The 22,659-nt window shown below is 48.0% G+C and overlaps 1 protein-coding gene across 1 annotated transcript in view; it reads left to right on the forward strand.

The window, feature by feature from the left end:
- The window catches only part of EMILIN2 (elastin microfibril interfacer 2), a 56,069-nt gene extending 38,502 nt beyond the window's left edge, over nucleotides 1-17,567 (forward strand). Inside the window, exons 5-8 of the mRNA XM_019755771.2 lie at nucleotides 11,199-11,606; nucleotides 12,833-12,865; nucleotides 13,615-13,743; nucleotides 16,496-17,567. Coding sequence (XP_019611330.2) covers nucleotides 11,199-11,606; nucleotides 12,833-12,865; nucleotides 13,615-13,743; nucleotides 16,496-16,833 — 908 coding nt within the window. The 3' untranslated portion in view covers nucleotides 16,834-17,567. The remainder of the gene's footprint in view (nucleotides 1-11,198; nucleotides 11,607-12,832; nucleotides 12,866-13,614; nucleotides 13,744-16,495) is intronic.
- Nucleotides 17,568-22,659: the final 5,092 nt, after the last annotated feature.

Here is a 22,659-nt window from a genome sequence, read left to right on the forward strand (position 1 = left end):
GACTGGCAAGGTAAGGAGTGAGGTGTAGTGATAAGAGAAACTTCTGGAAGGAGGTGTTACCGGCACTAATAATTGAGGAATGGGTATGATTCAGAACAACAGGAAGAGGGAGGGTGTATCTGGTGAGGAGTTACTGGGAGTGATCAGTTATTTATTGCGGTGTGACAGCCTACCCCAAATCTTGTTGGCTTAAAACAACAAAGATGAATTCTTGTCCACTATTCTGTGGGTCAGAAACTTGGGCAGGGCTTGGCTTGGCTGTTCTTCTGCTCCTTTCGGCATTGGCTTGAGTCACCTACTTGGCTATAATCAGCTGTCATTGGGCCTGGCTGGGCTAGAAGGTCCAGGAAGACTTCAGTCACATGTCTGTGCCTCAGGATTTCTCCACATGGCCATTCTCTCTCTCTCCATGTGGTTCACTTGGGCTTCCTCACAGCATGGTGATATCAGAGTAGTCAGATATATGACACGCAACTGGCCCTAAGGGAAGGTGGAAGGCTAGGCTCAGGCTGGCATCGTGTCAGTTCTGCCACATTCTGTTGGTCAAAGCAAGTTAGCTCTTAAAGGGTGATGTGGCTTGTATGTGTCAGGAGAGAGGGAATATTAATGATAGTCCTCATATTGTCCACTGTGAGCAAAGGGCCGGGGTGAGGATGCAGTAGCCAGTGACCAGATTGCTGGACAAGGGATGCAGACTCATATTTCTACTCAGTCCACTCTCCTATTCACAGATCCCATTCTTTTTTTCAGAAGCATCCCCAACAGGAGCTGAATAATCCAGGAAGCAGCCAGTGGAGGGGGGGGGGGGGGCGAGGGGCTTCAGCTGATTCTCACATAGATCCAAGTCTCTCTTGTGTTCCTCCCATTAGTACAGATGTTTGGTTATTTGGGGGACAAAGGGTCCATGACTTCCGTCTAGGACTTGGACAGATGTCTAACTTCCAATCAGTGGAGAACCACTGCATTTTCATCACTGTCTCACCTTCAGCTCAGTGAAGTGAGTGTGAGGCCCTTCTCCTGGCCCCCGTACACTCCCACCCATTCATTCATTTAACAAATATTTACCAAGTCACGTCCTAGTGCTGAATTTTCAGCCCTCATGGATCTTACACTCTAGCTGGGAAGACAATGCACAGCCAAGCAAATAAAGATCTGATTTCAGCTAGTGAGAAAAGATACAACAGTACGAAGCGATTGAGATTGGGGGAGAGTATATTTTAGGGGAGTGCTCAGGGAGGGATGCTCAGTGGCGATAACATTTGAGCAGAAATATGAATGAATAAAATGAGGGGCAAGGCCTGCAGAGATCTGTGGGACAAGTGTTTCCGCCAGAGGGCACAGCATGTTCAAAGGCCCTGGGGCAGGAATGAGTTTGCCCTGTCTGAAAACTCAGAATTGACAGTTTGATCAAGTCTGTGATCAAGGAAGGTCATAGGCAGTGAGGTCAAAGAGGGGGTAGGAACCAGATCATGTAGGATTTTTTAGGCTATGATAAAGAAGTTGGATTTTTAGTACAATGAGAAACTACCGTGTTTCCCCGAAAATAAGACCTAACAGGAAAATAAGCCCTAGCATGATTTTTCTGGATGACATCCCCTGAATATAAGCCCTAATGTGTCTTTTGGAGCAAACCTTAATATAAGACTGTCTTATTTTCGGGGAAACACAGTATCAGAGGATTTTGAGTCAGGAAGTGATTATTATTTCCCAGGTTTGCAATCCTAGCTACTCCATATGTTCTCTGTGACTTTGGGCAAGTTATTTATCTGCCTCACTTTCTGCATCTGTTAATTGGAAATAATAATACTTCAAAAAGTTCGTATGAGGATTAACACTCCTAAGTAGTGGAGTATTAAGTAGTCCTTGGTAATTACTCAATAAATATTACCTATTATTTTAAGCCTCTGTCCCTCCAATGGGTGTTCAGTCTGCTTCTGTCTGGACTTCTCTCCCTTGCTCTTCCTACAAACCCCCAGGCCTCCGCCTCAGAGGAATGAGCGGGCCTGTCTGTGCAGAAGACATGGGATGACAGATCTGGGTGTTGGGCTCCCGACTGCCCTGCAGAATGCTCTTGATAGCCAGAGGGCATTTTCTTCCCCCTTTCCCTTTTGTTTTCTTCTTTTCTAAATTGAGGGTCAGGTAGGAAGTGTAAAAAGCCTAGAAAAGTCCCCTCCCTAGTGTTCAGGATTCGTGTCCAAATACTTTTGTTGACCAGAAGCTTGGCACTTAGGGCCAAATTAGGTTCTAAATGACAAGGACATCTTAAGTCCTTTTTTCCTTCTGTCCGCTTTGGCTGTAAGGGTTTGGCCCTCTGTGACTAGACAGTTCGTTTTCACAGATGGGCGGAGGCACTGGTCCTTCACATTCATCACCAGCCACCCCCTCCTTTCCCTTTAGTTGGTATCTTCCCCCACTGTTGGGGTGGGGACAGCTCTGGTGTCTGCCCCCCATATGAGGCGGAAAGGCAGAGTCTGTTTTCTGCTGCACTGCACCTTGGACAGCCCAGCATACCCCAGCCTCTCCTGGTCTGACGTAGGTGCTGAGCCTGGCTGGACTCCAGCATTTCTGCTGCTCCTCTTACAGTTGGAAGAGAAGGGGAGTTCCTGGTGTTGAGAAAGCTGAGGATGGTGGGCACATGAATATTTCTGTACATCAGGGAAATTCTTTCCCTATGTCACAGTTCCAAGAAGGGACATGCCTGCCTAGAAGCCACAGTATGGTTTCAACATCCTCTAGTGACTAAGCATTACTTCCTTTTCCAAATTGCCCACTCTTTCTTCTGCTCATGTGCCCTGCAGGATGTCATGCGGGGTCTCTGGTTCCGCTCCCCACATAAGAACACAGGACATGGTGAGGCCAAAAAGGAACACCCACGGAGCCATAGACAAGGGAGTCATACCACTATATTCTCGCTGGCGGCTGGGTTGGAGACACAGGAAGCAGGAGCCACACTATCTGCAACCTGCCATCCACTTCTCTGCCAACCAACCCCACTTGCTAGCTGCAATCTGCTCTTGCTAGCTCAGTCACCATCTTCTTGCTAGCCCCCATTTTCTGCTGGCATAGCCACGGCAGTTATATTAGTGGCCAATGGCTCACTGGTTACAGCTGAGGGCCAACTAGGCACAGCTGATGGCCATCCAATCACAGTTGATGGCCATTTACTACCTGAGCCAGCACCTTTCCACGTGAGGGTGAGAGCCTGGAAACTACTCTCCTGGCTCTGTCCCCACATCATGTCTTAGGGTAATTTCTCATAGTACTTGAATTATATTCATGATGTTTCATTTAGGAGTGTTACAGATTTAGGAATTCCTTCTTTATCAAGTTGCTTTATCAAGATGTGCAAAATGTGTAAGAATGAAAAAGCATGGATTTTTCAAGTAATTAACCATAAAAGCTGGCCAGGGGAAGAGTAGCCAGATATGAATATAATGATGGTTTCAGCCCTCAACTTAAAATCAGCTGAGTTTGGGGCCAGTTTAGGTCTAAGACAGCATGATGGACTTGGAGTTTTATAAACATATAAAGGCTGAATGAACTGCATACACTGGGTCCGTGCTGAATCCCAACAACATGCACTCTTTGACCTTGTGGGCATCTGGTTTTTATAATGCTCTTTAATTGGTGTAAATAGCAGCTGCTTTTCTCTATCTTAACCTTGAATTTAGAAGTACAGTGTCCTGAGGACTGAACTCTCCCATAGCTGCACGCAAAATCCTCTGGAAGCTTAAAAAAAATAAGAACTCCTGAGCTCACTCATGAGATTCCTTCTCAACAGGGATGAGGTGAGACCCAGGAATTTGTAATCAAATTTGTAATTAAAATAATAAATTCCAGACTCTGGTCCTGGAAATGGAAGGAAGGCCACCTCAGAGACAGCAGGAGACAACTACCCAGGACTAGCTGTGCCCAGAAAGAAGGGGAGAAGAGGGGGCAGGAGGGAGGTGAGGAGAGAGAAGAAAACCACCAACTTTGACACCTGCCATCAACAAAAGGGCAACTGTGCATGTGGGAATCCACTTACGGATTCTGTTCTGTTCGTTATCTCTGTACGCCTTGATTACTGCAGCTTTATAGTAAGTATGAAAAATCAAGTAGCATAGATCCTTTCTGCATTTCCATATACATCATATACATTTTAGAATTAGTGTGGGGACAGAGTTCCAGAGAGCAGTTTCCAGGCTCTCGGCCTCACGTGGAAAGGTGCTGGCTCGGGTAGTAGATGGTCATCAGCTGTGACTAGTAGGACATCAGCTGTTACAGGTTAGCCATTAGCCACTGATTAATTGCTGTGGCTACACTAGCTGGTTGGTTGGTTGGGTGGTTGGTTTTTTGGGTGGGTGGGTGGGTGGGTGGTTGGTTGGTTGGTTGCAGAGAAGTGGATGGCGGATTGCCGATCGTGGGGCTCCTGCTTCCCATGTCTCCAACCCAGCTGCCAGTGAGAAATAGTGGTATGACTCCCCTACCTATGGCTCCGTGGGTGTTCCTTTTGGGCCTCACCATATCCTGTGCTCTTATGCGGGGAGCGGGACCAGAGATTCTGCATGACAATTAGCTTGTGAATTTCTACAAAAAAAAAAAGTTCCCAAGTGATGCTGATGCTCAGATAGGCGAGACTTCCTCTCTGGGATTCAGATAGTGAATTACTTTCCATTTCAAATGTAGTGCCACAGATTTTAACACATGCAACTAAAGTTGTATCTATATTTCCGTGTTGCACTTTTTAGAAATGCAGACCCGTTTTTGCCTGATTCCATGAGATTTCTGTGTGTTCACGTCTGGACTCACTTTCTTGGCTCGGCTCTCTTGAGGAAGAGTCTATATGGGCCCTTCTGTGATGTAACCAACATAGTATGGTCCCTTGTACAAGCTTGAGGGTTTTTTTTTTTCCTCTTTATTCCAACCAAAGCCAGAAACAGCATTTAGGTTGCCATTTGCTCAGAGTAGAACCATTCCAGTGAATATACGTTTTCCCTTTCTTTGCTGTCAGAACAGTTCAGGTTTTCTGTCAGTCATGTCTTCAGCCTGAGAACCTTTCGTGTGCCCATGTGTCCTCCACTTAGAGGGCACACCTCCTGGCCTGCTCTCACCTCAGCCTTCCTGCAGGGAAGATCAGTAGCTGTTTCCTCAAGAAGCCCATTTCTCGTAGCCCACCCTGTGCCTGTTCAGGGTTCACAGTTCCTCTGAGCTTCCTGATGAGCAGGCATTTGTCATACCTGTCAGTGGTGGCGCATGAGCCTGTTCCCAGGAACTGAGCTTTTGCCGCAGTGTGGTAATCGACTCTGAAAAGATCCTATGTCCATCCACTTAGCTGCCTTATGTCAGCATTTCGATGGATTTTTGTTTTTTTTTTTTTTTTTTTTTTTAAGCCAGAAGTCTTGATTGACGTCTTTAACAGACTTCTATAGTTGCAGCATTTGGTGGGTGGACACACCCTCTGGATGCCAGGCAGATCAGATTTCACCTCCACTGGCCTTCTAATGAATTGCACTTCACTCTTCCATGTTACCCGCACCCATCACTTCATCTACTGGCACCGAATTCTGCCTGGGTGACAGGAGGTATTGCAGGTTTATCCTGTGTGATGGAGGAGGCTGATAACTCAGGAGGTTTCAGTGGCTTTCCCACAGCCAGGTCTCCAATACAGACTCTAATGTCTAAGACTAGTGTCTGTCCCATGTAGCCTCTTCTTCTGTGCCGAGACACCACCAAGTTGCCAGAAACATGCTAAGGAGCCTTAATTTTTGCAACTTAGATTCCCATTGCAACCAGCCTGCCTGCAGGGTTTCCTAGCAGCTGCAGGAGACAGAACACAGGCTTATATCAGCAAAGTGAGATAGAATCAGCTGCAAGATGTGCATTCTTAGCACATCGGCCTCGTGGATTATTGGGGATTTTCTCAGGATGGTTTTTGTTTTAGTAAAGTTGAAATTGGCTTTTAATAAGAACTTTAAAGAAGAGGGAGTGGCCTTGACTACTGGGTGTTAGGTCCATCTGTGAAGGCCATGGCCCTGCCCAACTTGCTCACGGTGGCTGTAGGGACAGAGCCCCAGAGAGCAGTTTCCAGGCTCTCGGCCTCACGTGCAAAGGTGCTGGCTCGGGCAGTAGATGGCCATCAGCTGTGACTAGCTGGCCATCAGCTGTTACCAGTTAGCCATTAGCCACTAATATAACTGCTGTGGCTACGCTAGCAGCAGATGGTGGCTGGGAAGTGCAGACTGCAGTTAGGAAGGCGGGTTGCGGATCGTGTGGCTCCTGCTTCCTGTGTCTCCTACTCAGCCACCAGCGAGACTATAGTGATATGACTCCCCTATGTATGGCTCCGTGGGTGTTCCTTTTTGGCCTCACCATGTCCTGCATTCTTATGTGGGGAGCGGGATCAGAGACCCCACATGACACCCTGCATGACAGTGGCACCAGGCCACACGCTGGCATCGTGACCGTGCCATGGGTCAAGGTCCCAGAACAAGAGCCAGTACATGTGTGGCTGATCCATTCCTCACCACTCCTCACCAGTAAATGCAGGGGCAGCAAAACTTGGCTCTTATGAAGAATTCAATTCAAATGGTCACTCTCTGAATTACAAACATATGTTCAGTTCAGAAAGATACCGACTGCCAGAGTTATCTTTCCAGAATGAGCAAAATCCTGTCCAGTCTTTGTTCAACTTGCAATAAATGTGCGCATCAGACACACCACAGATGCTGTGGAGTGAGCGTGAGCTGGAGAGGCCAGGGCTGGGGTCAGTCCAGGTCCAGTGCAGCTTTCTTGGTACTGTCTTTGCTGGGAACTGATGGGAGCTTTGGAGCATTGAGCTCTCCACAGCACTTGTGGACGGACTCCCAAGGAGATTAGTGCAGGCTATTTGGCCTAAGCATTATATTTGTTCATTCTTTCCCCTCTGCCTTCCACTGGTATGACAAACCTGGGTGCTGAGGGAGTGATGACTATAAAAGAGAGAACTATCACTGTCTCTGTACACCAGCACTGGCCTAATAGGACCCCAGACTGGCAATTATTGGCAAAATTAGAGTGCCCAATTTAATGGCTGGCAGGAATTTGGGTGTGGCCTGTAGTACCTGCCATACTTCCTGCTTTCTTTTATTCACCAAACACTTAAATGTCTCAATGTCCTGTGCTAGGCCCTGTACTTAGCCCTGGGGATAATTGATCCCTAAAATGTATCCTCAAGTGCTCTTCACCCAGCACAAGAGGAAAGATAAGAAATTGAAAGGGCCTTTAGAGGCCCAAAGAGCTTTATGGTTCAGAGGCAGGATTGTTCAAGCCCTCCTGGGCAGATCCAGGATGGCTTCAAGGAGGAGGTGATATCTGAGCTGGGACTTCAGGGATGCGTGTGTTTCTCTCAGTGAGGCAGTCAGAAAAGGCAGTTTAGGGACTTCAGACAACAAAAGCAAAGGCACAAAGGAATGAAGCTCAGCTGAGAACTGGACGCCAGTGAGGGTGCCGAAGCCTGCAGGACGAGATGGCCAGGTGATGGGGGCTCAGGGTGTCAGACAGAGGAGATGTGATTCAATTTTATGAGCAGTGGAAAACAATGGAAGATTTTTGGCAGAGAAAAGGCGACTAGAATGCTTTCAAAAGAGCTCTGTGAAAAAGGTGTGGTAGAAGGAGCCAAAAATATTTCAGAATTAGAATCAGCTGGACTTATGAGTGATGAAGGAGAGCGGGGAGTAAAATATTACTCTGAGTGCCTGAATAAGCTGGCCAGGAGAAGGCTAGTAGATTTCAAAGAAACAGGGCTGGTTTGAAGGGTTTGGTGGGAATAGGTAAGAAAAGAACGACCAGTTTAAGGGGCTGGACTTTGCTATTTTAAGGTACTTTGCTGACTGTAATTCACTGAGGGTTGTAGGACTAAGGAAAAGTATGTTTAACTTTTAAGTTTTGAGTGGAGACAACTAAACTTAGTCTAAAAGGAAGGAGCTGATGAGGAGGAAGGAAGGAAAGAGGGATGAGAAGAGAGGAGTGATGTTGCATGGAGCAGCTCCAAGAAGAGAAGGGAGGTGGGCTCTGGGGGCTCAGACAGAAGGGTGTGCTCTGGGAGGAAGGATAACTTCTGAGCCGGGGGAACAGTGAAGAAGAGGAAAGAGAAGATGGACAAGAAATAGAGTCAAGCATGCTTGGATTGGAAGTGATGGGGTAGAAACAGGCCCTGGTGTCTTCTATAGTTACATCTTATAAAAATAAGTAAAACAGTACTGAGAATCTTATAATGAAAATCGGCATTGCTGCTAACACTTTTCTGTGTCACCCTTCTCACTCTCCAGGGGCAGCTGTGTGCAACTCTTTTAGCTGTTATTTTGCCCCTGATATTTGCCTCCATATTTCTAAATTGATTTATTAGCTTTAGACATCTCTCTATATAAATATTACATGTAGTATGTAGAAAGTATATGTATATGTCATTTATCAGCTACAGACAGCCTACACCTTAGACTCTCTCATGTCTCTCCCTGCTTCCCCTCCTCTTACTTCCAACAGACTTGTACCACAAAAATCAAATCAATATTTATGTTGTTATGAACTTAAATAGCTCAATAATAGCTAAATATGATTATGTTGCTTTTTGTTTTGCTTTTCATAGTAGTGTTCCCTTGTTATTTGCTAGATTTAATGTATATTTTGGATTTTTCTCTCCCATCAATACTCTGTCATATAATTTTCCATAGCATAAAATGTATCAGATACTTGTCAACTCCATTTCTTAAAACAAGTGAACCGCCTTCCTGGAGTCCTCTCTCTTCTTGATCCAATCTGGACTGCTTATTCTCTAAACTTGGTATAAGACTTTCATTCTGAAATTTCCTTCACTACCATCCTAGAAATTTCTTGAACCTCTTTTTGGTCGGAGACCCTTTTCTTTATTTCACGTTTCTTTCATTGTTTATTCCCTTGTTTCAGTGGAGCACATTTTCCAATAGCTTTCTAAGAAATGGTACTTGAGGGAGTTTTGTTTGTTTTGCAAATTGCATATCTGAAAATGTTTTTATTCTAGTCTCATAATTGACAGATATTTTGGCTGGGTATAGAATTCAAGGTTAATAATGATATTCCCCTAAGATTTCAAGGCGTTGTTCTCTTGTTTTCTAGTTTTTGATCCTGTTGTTGAGAAGCCGGATGACCCCCTTCTCATTCGAAGTCACTTAAAAAATGTTTTTCCCCTGAACACTTCTCTTTATCCTCAGTGTTCTGACTATGCCTTATTCAATAATTGTGCTGGGATCTTTCATCTTCTTTAGTCCTGAGAAATTGTGTGTGTTGTATTTGATAATTCTCTCCTTACCTCATCATCCCTTCATCCCAGTTTTTCTGATCTTTTGTTTTTTGGTGAGGGAAAGACTTCCGGGTTGACCCTCTAATTTTCTTATGGTTTCCTTCCTATTAGCCATCATTTTGTCTTCCTGTTCTACCTTCTAAAAGATATCCTTGATTTTTATCTACCAAAATTTCATTGAATTTTCTTATTTTGGCAAGCATATTTTTATCAGCAAAGGCTCACCCTTGTTCTCTGATTAGGCCTTTTTTATAGCAATCTATTCTTGCATCTTTAGATGGTGCCTTCTATTTTCTATGAGGGTATTACATGTTTATTTTCTTGTTATTTTATTGTCTGTTTCTTCAGAGTTCCTTTTCATTAATGTTGGTTGGATGGCTTGTTTTCGTCTCTTTCACATTAGAGGCTTTCCTTGCACTTCAAGTGATCTTAACTGTGGTTCATATTTAAAGGTGAGGCATAGATAGGGTTTCATGCTTGTGGACTTGACAGTAGAGTCAATTTGAAGATTTCTCCTATATCTGACCTGAGATATAAACAAGCATCCTAGAAGCTGAGCAAGGGAAGGGGGCTGGGCTCCTAATTCAGTAAACTTTGACTTAGTGTTTTCAGACTGTTGTGTCAACTCCTGTCCTCCACTCTGGCTGCTGTCCCTATGTCTGGAATCCCTCTGCCTATTTCACTGTCTAACCCAGCCCTTCTCAACCAGGGTTCTGAAGAGAAGGCCTGATGCCGTCCCACTGATTGGCATGAATTCACTTTTCTTCTCTGCATCTAGACTGGTATTAGCTCTGTATTAACCTTGGGAGAATTGAGAAAGTGATAACTCCACTCATTCTCTATAGGGCTTAATTCTCTCATGGAGCACTGGTCAGGAAAGGCTGTTTTAGAAACAACCTCCCTTTGGGGCTGGAGGTGGATGAGCAAGCTGGCTCTGTGGGTGGAGGGGGAGCATGTGTTTGATATGTCATATTTACCTTAGTGAGTTTTAAAATCAAACTAGACAGTGGGTCAAAATGCAATCATTGATTTTGCCAGAACATAATTTATAGCTTTGGAACCTGGGCATTGCAGGCACAATGGGGACTGAGGAGATGGGGGATGGCTTTTGAGGGTGGTATCTGCCCATTCCCAATTATTTTTAGATGCCTTGTGGGCCCTCAGGAAGCCTTCCTGGAAGGCTAGTTCCAGGAACGTATTCACTGGAGGAAAGGGTGGCAACTTCCCGGCTGTGTCACAGCACCATCCCAGGATGGAAGGCAAACGTTGATCAGGGGTGGAAATCCCCTTGGTTGGGGATCTTAAGGTTGTGGTGACAGGCAAGGGCTGTTGCTCCTTTGGGTCCTGGTCTCCCTGCAGAGGTGGCCAGAGTTGCCTGCCCCTGCTTGGGTCGCCTTGCTATCTGTGCCTAGAAGCTCCTTGGCTTGTGAAGCTGTCCACAGTGACCCCAAGACTAGCTTGTTTAAAAGAATGTAAAGTTGCTGCTGGCAGCAGATTCCTCTCAGTAATTTGTGATAACATCTGGAGTATCATTATGCAGTAAAATCAGGAAGTTTTGGGTGCTGGAGCCAAGAATGGTACTGTTTTAAAGAGTGCAACCATCATACAGGAAGGCTGAAAATCCCACTTCCTGGGGCATGCGGGCCCCAAAAGCCCTTCTCAAAGGCTTCCGGGCCACCCAAGGGCAGCTTGACCTGAGGTCTTTTCTGAAGCTGTGAGGCAAGCTGTCCCCATGCTGTGGTGGCTGCTCTTGTGTTCCTCAGGGCAGTCACAACTTTGTTGATCCTACTACAGGGGCAGCCACCTAGGCACACACTTTTAGTTTCTCAGAGGGGCTGTGACTGAGCAGTCGAGCCTGAGGTTTTTAACTCTGTGTATTTCTTTCCATTTTCCAAATGCTCAGCTGAGGAGCCCTCAGAAGCACCCCCACCACGAGGGAAGGACCTGCAGACCCCAGAGAAGCCCCCACAGCTGGCAGAGGCCCCCACAGAGCCATCTCCTCCAGAACTGACCCCTCCATTGCTGCCCAAGCCCAGTGCATCCCCACCTCCCGAGGACCCTGGACAACAGCTACACACAGGCCAGCAGCCTGTTCTGCCTAAGAGACCTCTGCAGCCGCTGCCCCCACCAGCATTGCCCGGCTGGACAGGGCTGCCATTCTTGCCTGGCTCCACTGGGGTCATCATGGAGACTGGAGAGGCTGGGCCTCCAGGGAGGATGGGCATGTCAGGCAGGGGCCTGCCCCAGGGGGTGGATGGCCAGACAAGGCAGGTGCCCATTCCCAGCGCAGAAGGCTTCGCAGGAGCACCAGGTGAGTCCATGGCCACCGTTGCTGTGCACATCTGAGCTGCAGAGGGTGAGAATGAATGGAGGGGCAGCCTGGGCCTCAGGGACCTGCTGCAGGGGCTTTGTGGGTCCAGGGTCCAGCCTTCAGGGTGTAAGGTCCAAAATTTAGCTCTCCAAAGGTGCTGAGGGCTAATTGACTCTCCAGAGGCTGGGGTACCCCAGGGACAGTGCAGTAAATTACACTTAGAATCGCCCCATGGGCTGGACTACCTGGGCCATGGGGCAGCTCGATCTTCCCAGCAGGAAGTGTACCTGGGAAGCCAAGTGTGTACTGGGAGCTTGTTTCTCAGCAGACAGCTGCATGCCAGAGTGGGTAGGCCAGAATGTTCTGGCTCAAATCCCAGCTGTGTCATCACAAGCTTTGAGACCTGGGGCAGCTTCCTAACCTGGGGTTCAGCTCCTTCCCTGCAGAGTGAGGACAGTAATAGGGCCCCCGAGTACTGTGAGGCTGGAGGAGGACAGCCTCGTTCAGTGCTTGGCTAAGGCGTATTCCATGCGAGTTGTGTCAGCACCAGTGGGAGGTGAGGTGATGGTGTTGGGCAAAGCCAGGAGGGAGACAGAAAAGGGAGCAGGCATTTGTGGGATCCCCACCACGTGCCAGGAATCAAACCAGGAGCTTGATCTCCTATAGCTCTCCTGACAGCACTGTGAAGCTGATATTAGTTCGAATTACCGATGAGGAAACTGAGGCTCAGGGCTATGACTTGCAAACAAATGGTGTTGGACAGTTTGTTTTCTGTTAGTTTCATATATCATGAATGCTTATATGCTATTGGGTTACTGTCTGTCCATCCATGCCTCCATCTATCCGCGTGACAAACACTGCATCTAGCCTCGCTGGGGGCGAAGCCTGTGAACAGACAACACTCCTAGAGGGCAAGCATGGTAGTTGGCATGTGTGAGTCTGATTCAGTCTTTGGAGATCTCCTCCCTGGCTTGAGAAGCCCCAGCATCGCATCTTTCTCTTCATGTTCCCCCAGCCAGCTCCCCCTCAGGGCCATCTCTGCCTGGGGATAAGCCAGCTAGCAAGGAGGCAGGCACACTGGGTGCTAGGGAGGCAGCTTGGAGTGGGTGCCCTTGCTTTATGTCTATTTAAAGAAATAGTGTAAGGAGCAGGGAGAAAAAGAGGGGCTCTGAAAAAATGAGATGCTGTTTAGGATTTTGATACTCCATTCCACTTTTGTTTTTCAGGATACCCTAAGTCACCTCCTGCAGCCTCCCCAGGTACGTCTGCTTGGAGACCAGGGCAGGAGGCTGGCTCTCCTTGGCAGCCTCTGTCCGGCATGTCCCTCCTCCTCCCTTCAGTCTGTTGGTGTGGGTGGAGGTTGGGGCCCAGCCCTTCCCCACCAGCAGCCATGGGATAGGGCCTCTGCTGACTGCAGTGGACTGAGCTTCCTCACAAGGTTTGCTCCCCAGAGAGGGTCAGAGTCTTGCCTGAGACAACGAATTTTCCCTCATGCTTTATCCCAGCTCATGCAGTTTCCCGAGGACCACTGGGTGGGCCTCTGCCCGGTGTGGCCCTGACCTGCTTCCTGGGAGTCCAGGTTTTATTGGTTCTTCAATAAGTAAGCAGCTCCCTAGGTTTTTCTCATTACCCACTCCCTGCCCACCCCATGCCCCCACACAAAAGCCCCCTACCTCTCACACACAGCACCGCATGCTGTCTGCTCTCACTGAGGGATTCTCAGTCTCACACAAAATCGTCCTTAGCCCCCCCCCCATGTCACACACACACAAAATCTCTTATGCACAGTGTCACACACACAGTCTCACACACACTTCCAGCAAATCCCTGTCCAACTGCCCAGCTGTGCCCACTGCTGATCTGACAAGGACCATCTGGCCCTCAGGTGAGGACGGTGTGTGTCCTTGGGTGCTTTCCTACTTAAAGGCAAAATAAACTGGTGAGGCTGCCTCTCAGAACAGGTGCTGACCCCGTCCGCCTGTGAACACTTGTGTCCTCTCTGTTCCAGGGGTTCCGGTGCCCTCTCTGGTGTCTTTCTCTGCAGGGCTCACCCAGAAGCCTTTCCCCAGCGATGGGGGCGTTGTCCTCTTTAACAAAGTGCTGGTCAATGACGGGGACGTGTATAACCCCAGCACGGGTAAGTTCTGAGGGGCCGCACTCTCTGGGGTCCTGGGGGGTGGGCGTCACTCTAGAGATGCTCCAGTAGCTGAGGGCACTTGAGGGGGTGGTTGGCAATGTTGCTGTTCCTTGTTGTGGGTTTTTGTGAAGAGGTTTCCAGCTCGCAGGCAGCAGGGTGGGTGGGTGTGCAGTGACATTTCCCAGTCATGAGGTCAGCATATCAGCCCTTGCCATGGGACTTGTTGTTGTTCATGTGATTGTGGAGGTTGTTAGAAAGGCTCTCCCAGCCACAGCTAACAAAGCCTGGGACAGGACAGGCTGGAGACCACCTCACCCTGCCTCCTTCAGGAGCTCATGGTTTATGATTAACTGAGCCAAGAAAGGGACAGCCTTCCCTCCAGAAGGTGGCCGTGTGTGGTCTTTTGCCCTGAAACAGAACCACTTCAGCTACCTGGATTCTGCCTGCCCTAGCCCGAGAATAGTAGGGACAGAAGTCACCCTAGGTTCCTGCAGCGCAGGTTTGCTCCCTCCCCCCACCCCACCACCCCGGAGCCTGGGCTCCTGTCTCTGGGGACTGGAAGCAGAGCCCTTCCCATCAGGTCAGATGTGGATGGACATGGTCTCCTATGTAAAGGGAAGGTGAGCCAGGCCTTCGCCTGGTCCATTGATGTCCCCCTAGGGGGCGTGCTTCCCTACCTGGCCCACTGGCAACCCTCGAGGAAGAAGAGCTCTAGGTATGCCTGAGTCAGATCAGGGCAGAGCCCTGAGGCAGTTGCTGAGGGCCCAGATGGCCTGGGTGTTTTTCCTGAGGAGCTCGGACACTGAGGAGAGGCCAGTATCTGGGACCATCAAGTGCCAACAGACCAAGGTGCCAACATGGGTACTCAAAGGGTTGCATGTATGTGGCAGCTGGTGCGTTTCTGGGAGGCTATTGGGAGATGGAACCGAGTTCCTTCTGAGTAGTTTTTAGTCATCACCCTCACGTCTTCCCTGTCTGACCACCGTCTAGTTACCTTGTTTCCCCGAAAGTAAGACCTAGCTGGACATCAGCTCTAATGCGTCTTTTGGAGCAAAAATTAATATAAGACCCGGTATATAATATATAATATAATATATATATAATGTAATATATATAAGACCAGGTCTTATATTAATTTTTGCTCCAAAAGATGCATTAGAGTTGTTGGTCCGGCTAGGTCTTATTTTCGGGGAAACATGGTAAATCCTGCCTGTTCTTAGGACAGTGGTTCTTAAGTGTTAGTGAGCATTAAAATCTCCAGGAAACATGGAACTCTGGGTCCTCCAGGCTGACTGGAGGGAAGCCCAGGACCCTGTTTCTGATCTGCTCCTGAGGCTTGGAGGCAGGAAGGCTGGGGCGTGACAGATGCTGCTTTGCTTTCAACTCAAGTATGGCTTCCTCTGGAGCCCTCACTCCATGCTGCCTTGGTGGTGGGGACTGCTTGTCCACTGTCAAGCAGGGACGATGACCCACATTTCTCCCACAATCCTGGGATGTCCAGTCCAGAACCTTTCTCGTCGAGCAGGTCCTCAGTAAATTCTGGGTGACCCTGAGGAGGCCTCACCTCAGGGAGACTCTGAGGGAATGAAGGCCAGGGGCCCAAAGTGCTGGGGCCGGGTCTGTCCTCACGCCCAGGTACCTCAGGACATGCTCCTGGAGCTTTCGCTTCCTTACTATTAAAAGCTGGGGAAGGGAGCTGGGTGGCCTGGCATTTTTCAGGACAGTTTGAAGGGCCAGCCCCTGCGAGTCCTTCTCAGCTCCAGGCCCCACCCTTCTGTCAGCTCTTGGCCTGTGGTCCACGTTCCATGTCTCGTCCTCCCCGAGCTCAGGGGAAGTGGCTGGTCCTGTCAGCATTTGGTGTGGGCTCTGACTCTCTTGGCTGTGGAGCCACCTACAGTTGCTGCTGCTTTACAAATGCTGCAGTATCTACATCTACAAACCTTATTTCCTCTTTCTCATACCGTCTCCTCAGCTCCGACCACCACTCTCCTTGCCCTCCCAGGCCCAGACCTATGAGTCACTGGCTAAGTGAAAATCAACTTATTCCTGGGCATGAGTGGATGCTACCTATATACTGGTCCAGTGCAGGGAAACTGGCTCTTCCATGGGAGAGCTGGTTGTGGACTTTCCCTGTGTTAGTGACAAGCTTTGTGGGTTTTTTGGAGGCCAGCCTGCTCAGGAGGCAGCTTAGGTGTTTTGTGGATATTGTGCCCAGCAGCTAAGCTGTGAGGCTAAGTTGGCCTTGAGGTGCTTTCAGTGATGGAGAAAACTCCGAGGCAACCAGGGTCCGGGTGGCTCGCCTCCCCATTGCACCTTAAGTGAGGGGGGCTCAGCCCTGCATCTTCACCAAGCACGGGGGGTATACACGGCATTGCAAAGGCTGGTGGACCCAGTTGCCAGAAATGTTACAAGGAGTGAGCGCTCTTCCAGCAAGGCTGCCAAGTTCTATCCGTGGACTGTGTACAGTGCTAAGGGACAGGTTTTTCCTAGGGCTGCTCTGGGTGTAGTGAGGTATATTAATTATACCAAATGCTCAGGGGTTTGCAGTAGTCGTCCTGTTCTGGATGTGACACACAGAAGACAGTGAGTCTTGCAGTGAGGCCTGGGTGAGTGGCAAAGAGCAGTGCACGCTAAGGGGGTCTGTCCTTGGGTGGGTGTAGGTGGGCTACCTCCCCAAGACTTAACCAATAACCTATTGCAAGGGGCTATGATGGGGTCACACGAGCACAGGTATCTGTCTTCCTCCTCCCAGGGATCTTCACGGCTCCATACGATGGGCGCTACCTGATCACAGCCACCCTCACTCCTGAGAGGGACGCGTACGTGGAAGCTGTCCTGTCGGTCTCCAATGCCAGTGTGGCCCAGCTGCACACAGCCGGCTACAAGAGAGAATCCCTGGAATACCACCAGCCCCAAGGGCCTCTGCATACTTGTGGGGGCCCCGGGGCATTCCACCTTGTTGTGCACTTGAAGGCAGGAGATGACGTCAACATAGTAGTGACTGGGGGCAGGTTGGCTCACACGGACTTTGATGAAATGTACTCCACATTTAGTGGGGTTTTCTTATATCCTTTCCTTTCCCACCTCTAGGCCACAGGGGAAAGTTAAGGGGAAAAAGTTGTAAGAACTGGAAAGCTTTAATATATTCAGTTTATGTATGTTACTGGAGCAATGGTCTAGTTTTCTGCAGCCATCCCCACCACCTCCCCCAACATGAAGGCTTTCCCTGGCTGTGGAGGCCCCCACACCTTCAAGTTCCCCAGCAGGCTGCAAGGAGTGACACACACCGTTAACATGGCCACTGACTTCTGTCACTCTCGACACGCCCCTACCTGTGAGCTGGGTCCTCCTCTCCCAGCTCAGGCTCTGCCCCAATGGGCCTGAGCTGGGCCTCCAGGGTGCCAGACGAGGAGGCTCAAACTGCTGCCCTGTAGGCCTAGGCCGTGGGATCACGTCCTGCTGACGGAGAAGGAAGAGCTGCAGGATACCGGTCTGGGAGGAGGCAGCCTGGCCAAAATTGATCCCAGTGGCTAGTCTGTGACAGGAGAGCAAACCTGTCACCAACTGTCTTTGTGTTTATTTATACTGCATGCAGGAGAGAAGTTTAAACACTGAAGTGCTGACGTGGCACGTGCTACCACAGAGACCTGGGGTTCACAGTCTGGACTGTCCCAGGTTTGGTTCACCACGGCTCACCCCGGGCCTCTCCCCAGCTGTGAACAGATGCACGAGAGACTATTTGCACAGCTTATTGGGCTCCTTGAATGACATGTACAATTTAAGTGCAGAGACAGGGAGTGTCAATAAAGATGTAAAACCACTAACCCACTTCAAGTTACTTAAATCTGGTGCCTGGATTGAGAGTTGTTGCTAAAAAGCAAACTGCAGAAAGGTAATTGACTTTCTGATGGCTGTAGAAAGTAAGCTTGAATAAATTAATCTTAACTACATAATTTACCCCTCAGCATCCACGATGTACACTTGGTTCTTTTTTGCTTATAAAGACAGACCAGATGTGCTTGGAGGTCAAGGCTGCCATGTGAGCCCCACAGCTGGAGGAGCTACTCCAGGGGGTGCTGAGCATTCACATCTAATCAGCAGCTGCCCAGGCATTAGCCTGGCTCGCTGGCTGCCCCGCCCACAGATGCAACTTTAAGAACTCGTGGGTTCCTAGGCAACGGGAGGCCCAACATAAAGCTGAGCACATACTGAAACCTGAGCTCATCTGAGAAAAGCTGGCACCATCTCGTGGAGAGCACGTTCTGTTCCAGAGAAGCCCAGGCATGTTACTCCCTGACCAGCAGCCACAGAAACCTCTAGGCAGACCCTTAGCACCAGGTGGTCTCTGCTCATCAGCTTGATAAAATTTGTTGGTCAATCAAGCGCCACTGGGGGAGGCAAGACCCCCTAGAGCCCCAGGGAAACATGTGGACCACAAACAAGTTTCCTTGGTCTGAATCAAGCCACCAGATACTCTTACACTGTAAAAATTGCTTTCCGTTTCCAAGACTGCTTGCAAATGAGATTAAGGGTGACCACCGGACACTGCAGAGAGGAGCCTTCTTCCTCACCTCCCTCACCTAGGGAGCAGTGACCAAGACCTTGAGAGTTTGCTGTTTTAGTATTTTAACTCGTTGCGTACGGCGGGGTTTAAATCCCTCATACCCCTCTGTTCCGGCAGGTTTTTAAAAGAAACTACTTTAAAATGCACTCTTCTCTTTTAAGTGTAAATGCTTCTATGTCATTTATTATTTTTCTATAAATAAGATTCTACAAATAAATTATTCTATAAATTATTCTACAAATAATTCAATAAAATATGCAAAGTAAAAAGAGTCAACAGTAAAAACGAGAATTCTCGTTATCCGTCCTTAACGCATGGCTCAGAAAAAAACGAAGATTCTCGTGATCCGTACGCAACGTGTTAGTCTGGGCCTCTCTGTCCAGGAGTGCAAGGGGGAGGGGCGGGGAGACTGGCATTCTCATTTCTCCAGCTGGAGAATTGGCTAGAGGTAGCTGTTAGAGTATTGCTGGCTTCCTAGAAATGACTCATGGGAAAACACCCCAGGGCAATGGAGCATTTTCAGGAAAACCCAGTTGGCACATGCACATGCTTTTGCCCTCTCTCTCTCACCCCCCCTTGTAAAGACTATATACTCAGTGTCAGAGGAGACAAATGTGCAATAGGCGGAAAGGCAGGGACCGGGAAGGTAGTAACTACTTTTTTTCCCTACTCCATAGATGAATGATTCTCCAAAGCACCAAGCAACACTTGGTCCTACTCTCAGTGCATCCTGACAACTCATTTACTGAAAAAGGTGAATTTCAGCTGTGTGTTCAGGCTAGGCAAAGTTTTAAGTCTAATTAATTACAGCAGGTCCTGTGTTCACGTCAAGATGACAGGATGAAAGCTGGATCATGGCTCATTTAGGAGACAGCATCTTTCAAAAGGGAAAGGCCATCCTTTTGTACAGAGAGGAAATGGAAGGTCACCTGAACTCAGGGCTGCGGGAGCTCGGCGGGAGCTCGGCAGCAGCTCCTTCCAGGAGTCTGCAGTGTGCCTAAGCAGTGTGCCTGCAAGTGAGGCATATGAACCACGTCCTAGGACTTAATCAGGCACAGGGTTACAACTTCTGAAATAAAGGAGTTGTTGCTGAGATAAAGGTTGGGGCACTTCTTAGGTAAGCAGAGACAGGGCTGGGACATTTTTTTTGTCCCCGGCAAATGATTAAAAACAAAATGATCCTAGCAATAAAGAATGCAAATCAATGCAAACTGCATTTGAAATCATGTCCACATTAGCACATTAATTTAGTTTTCTCAGTGATCCTATCATCTTCCTGTTTCTCACAATTGATTTCCAGTTTGATATTTGTGATCAGAGACACAGCCAAGTCCACCCTTGTAGATTTGAAACACAGCTTTGCATATATTCACTTTCTAAACATACATATGGGTTTTCCCTGTACTGCCTTATCAGAGGGAAGGAAAAAGGAAGGATGCAAACTCTGAGGGGTGCAGAGTGCAGCAGAAGGAAGCTGAACTTAAGACAGGCCCTGGGAGAGCTCCAGGATGAAACTCACCTTGCTTCTCCCTAAAGCGCGCGAAGCTGTTGGGGTTAAAGCTATTTCCTTTATAATCAACCTCTCTGAGCACTTCCTCTCTTCCCCAAATACACCTCAAATGGCCCCGTGGCCATCCCTCGACTTCTCACCCAGCTGTCATTACATGGCAAAGAAGCATGAAATGAGAGCTTTCCCACACCTGAAGGCACACTCTCAAGGAAGACTTCTGGGACTCAACATGTTCGGCACCTACTACATTAGGCAGGGCCTAGCGATCCGGGAGGGTAAAAAGATGCTCATTTAAATAATATGTGCGATGTGGTTTTTGATCCAAGATCACACTGACTTTCCTAAGCTGATGAAAACATCAGGATTGCTAAGTAGTATTCACCCTGAGGATAGGTTTAATGAAAGGTGGGGTGGTTCTGAGCAGGATTCTCAGGGGGCCCCTGAAATGCTGAGGGGTGGGATGGAAACACGCCTAGAGGATACCAGTGAGAACACACTAGAAATTACATATGTATGAATGAATCACTCCCTGGCAAAACCTACAAAGCAAGAGGTTAGTTCCTGAGGGTGTAGCCTCACTTTTGGAGTCAGGTTTTATAAAAATAAGCACCAAAAAAGAAGTCCTTTCTGTAGACAAATTTAAGTGTCAGCAAAAATCAAAATGGTAATTTATGGAAATTACCAATTTCTGGCAAGAGTACAGAGAAGATGGCTTAAGTGTCCTCTGAAGGAAAGAGTCAAATGCATTCAGTTTACGTTTGTTTATTATTGTAACATTTTGTTTTGAACATCAAACACTGCACCAAAATATGAGCCATTTATCTTAAGACAATTGTCTTTGCCATAACTAAGAGTACTGGAGTGATGTTTACAATCGATTTCTGACAACTTAAAACATTAATGGCACTGCTTGCTGTCCAATAATCAAATACTTCATCATCGACTATAATTATTAAATTAAAAGAGCAAAGTTTCCCTCTCCCTTTCTTCAAAACAAACCAAAAAAAACTAGTTTTCACCTGGAAAGAGTACTTACTTTAAACAAAAACTCAATTTTTAACTAGTTTCATTAAACCCAGCATGCTCTAAAATAGGGGAAACAAGGCTTCCCAGAGTAAATGTGATACTGAAAAGATGTTAAAATTCCCTGGAACAGTCTGTTTTCACCAACTTGCAAAAAGAGAAAAAGTTTACTCCTGACCTGTTTTCAGGTCTTGCCTGCATCTCCCAGAATGGGCTCAGCACCTCCAGTCATTTACGGGCTGTTGTCCCTCAACTGTTCTCCCTGTGACCGTCAGCGGCTTTTATTTTTGGACATCATAGTAGGAAGGTTCTCTTTCCCAGTTGCAAACGACGCAAATGTGTCTCAGCACAGCACCCAGAGCTCACACACAGGGCCCACAGGCCCACACGTGTTCTTCCCGACTCCCGAGAAGGCGCAGATGCTGACGCCACAGAGCTCCAGCTTACACGTACACAGCAAGGCAGACACTCAAGTCAAGATGAGTTGGAAAGAGGGAGAGGGGCCATGGCCTTTTCACCAGTGAAGCAACCGAGAGAATGACTGAGAAGAGCCCAGTTTGCCCGCCTGAGATACTGTCTGGCTGTCACCGAAAGCAGCGTGAGGCTAATGCTTCTTCATTCACTCACCCACCACCGTAAGGGTCTGTGTACAAACACACTCAAGGGCATCTCTCTTTCACAGAAAGAACACATGTCATTTGTACCAAATGGCAATGGATTTTCAGCACAAATAATACTTTCATAACACTATAGTAATAATAACCTACTTTTCAGCAAGAGGGACTCCTTTAAATAAGGGAAAAGACTTATGTTAATTAGCGTTATGTACCCACTGGATCAATCTGCAGTGATGAAATGACAAAGTTTAGTGCTAATGGACACTGGGAACAGCTATCAGCTGCCCTCAATGCAGGACTGGGAGACCCAGGGTCCCAGGAAGGCCCACGTGTCCAGAGAGATATTGTCTAGTCAAAAACTCTTTAAAGGACAACTAAAAAGGACTACAGAAAGCATGTATTAAGATTTTCCATACTGCACATATGCAAAGAGGCCCAGTTAAGCTCGGGTTAAGCACATAAAGCTCATATTTTTCTAAAGCAAATACGGTTGAGGACACACTGACGGCATCTATGAGTAACTGCACAGCCACTCTACTAGGAACTGAATCCACTAACTGGGCAGAACTTCATAGAAACAAACTAATTTCCCTACCCTAATGGACATGAATAAATCCATTGAACAATGAGGCCTTGACCTATGTGCGGTGAGGAGGCTCACCCGGAGGAAATGTGTCCCCTCTGAGCACCTGTGCCTCCGGGTTCTGTCACTGAGAGCTGCATTCACCACGGTCTTGGCATCCAGTAGCCTTAGGAAAAACGCTGAGCTAAATCAGGGACTTGGAACTCTCCAATCTGGAAAAAAAACCGCCCCTGTTTCTCCATCTTTACATCAGTATTATTTTGGGGGAGCAAACTTAAACAAGGAGAGCCCCCAATACAAGAACAGGGGAAAGCAGAGGTGGGCATGGAAACTATCCTGAGCAGGCTGGTGCCTCTGCTCTGGAACTCAGCTCACTGCTTTCTCACCAACAGATGCCTGTGTGTGGTTATTTGATCCTCTGGAAGCCTCCCAACAGTTCTCAATTTGAGTACTGAGGTGATTGTCAGCACCCAGCCTGATCGCTCCAGGCTCTCCCAGCTCTGGAGGGGCTTATGGGATAGAGCCTTTCTCTGGCGCTATTTACTCGGACTCTGACATGAGCTGCAGGCAGAAGGACAGAGAAAAAGACCCTTCCCAAAGGTGAAAACGGTGGTTTAAG

The sequence above is a fragment of the Rhinolophus sinicus genome, linkage group LG09 (assembly GCF_036562045.2).
Source record: "Rhinolophus sinicus isolate RSC01 linkage group LG09, ASM3656204v1, whole genome shotgun sequence".
Classification (NCBI taxonomy): Eukaryota; Metazoa; Chordata; class Mammalia; order Chiroptera; family Rhinolophidae; genus Rhinolophus; species Rhinolophus sinicus.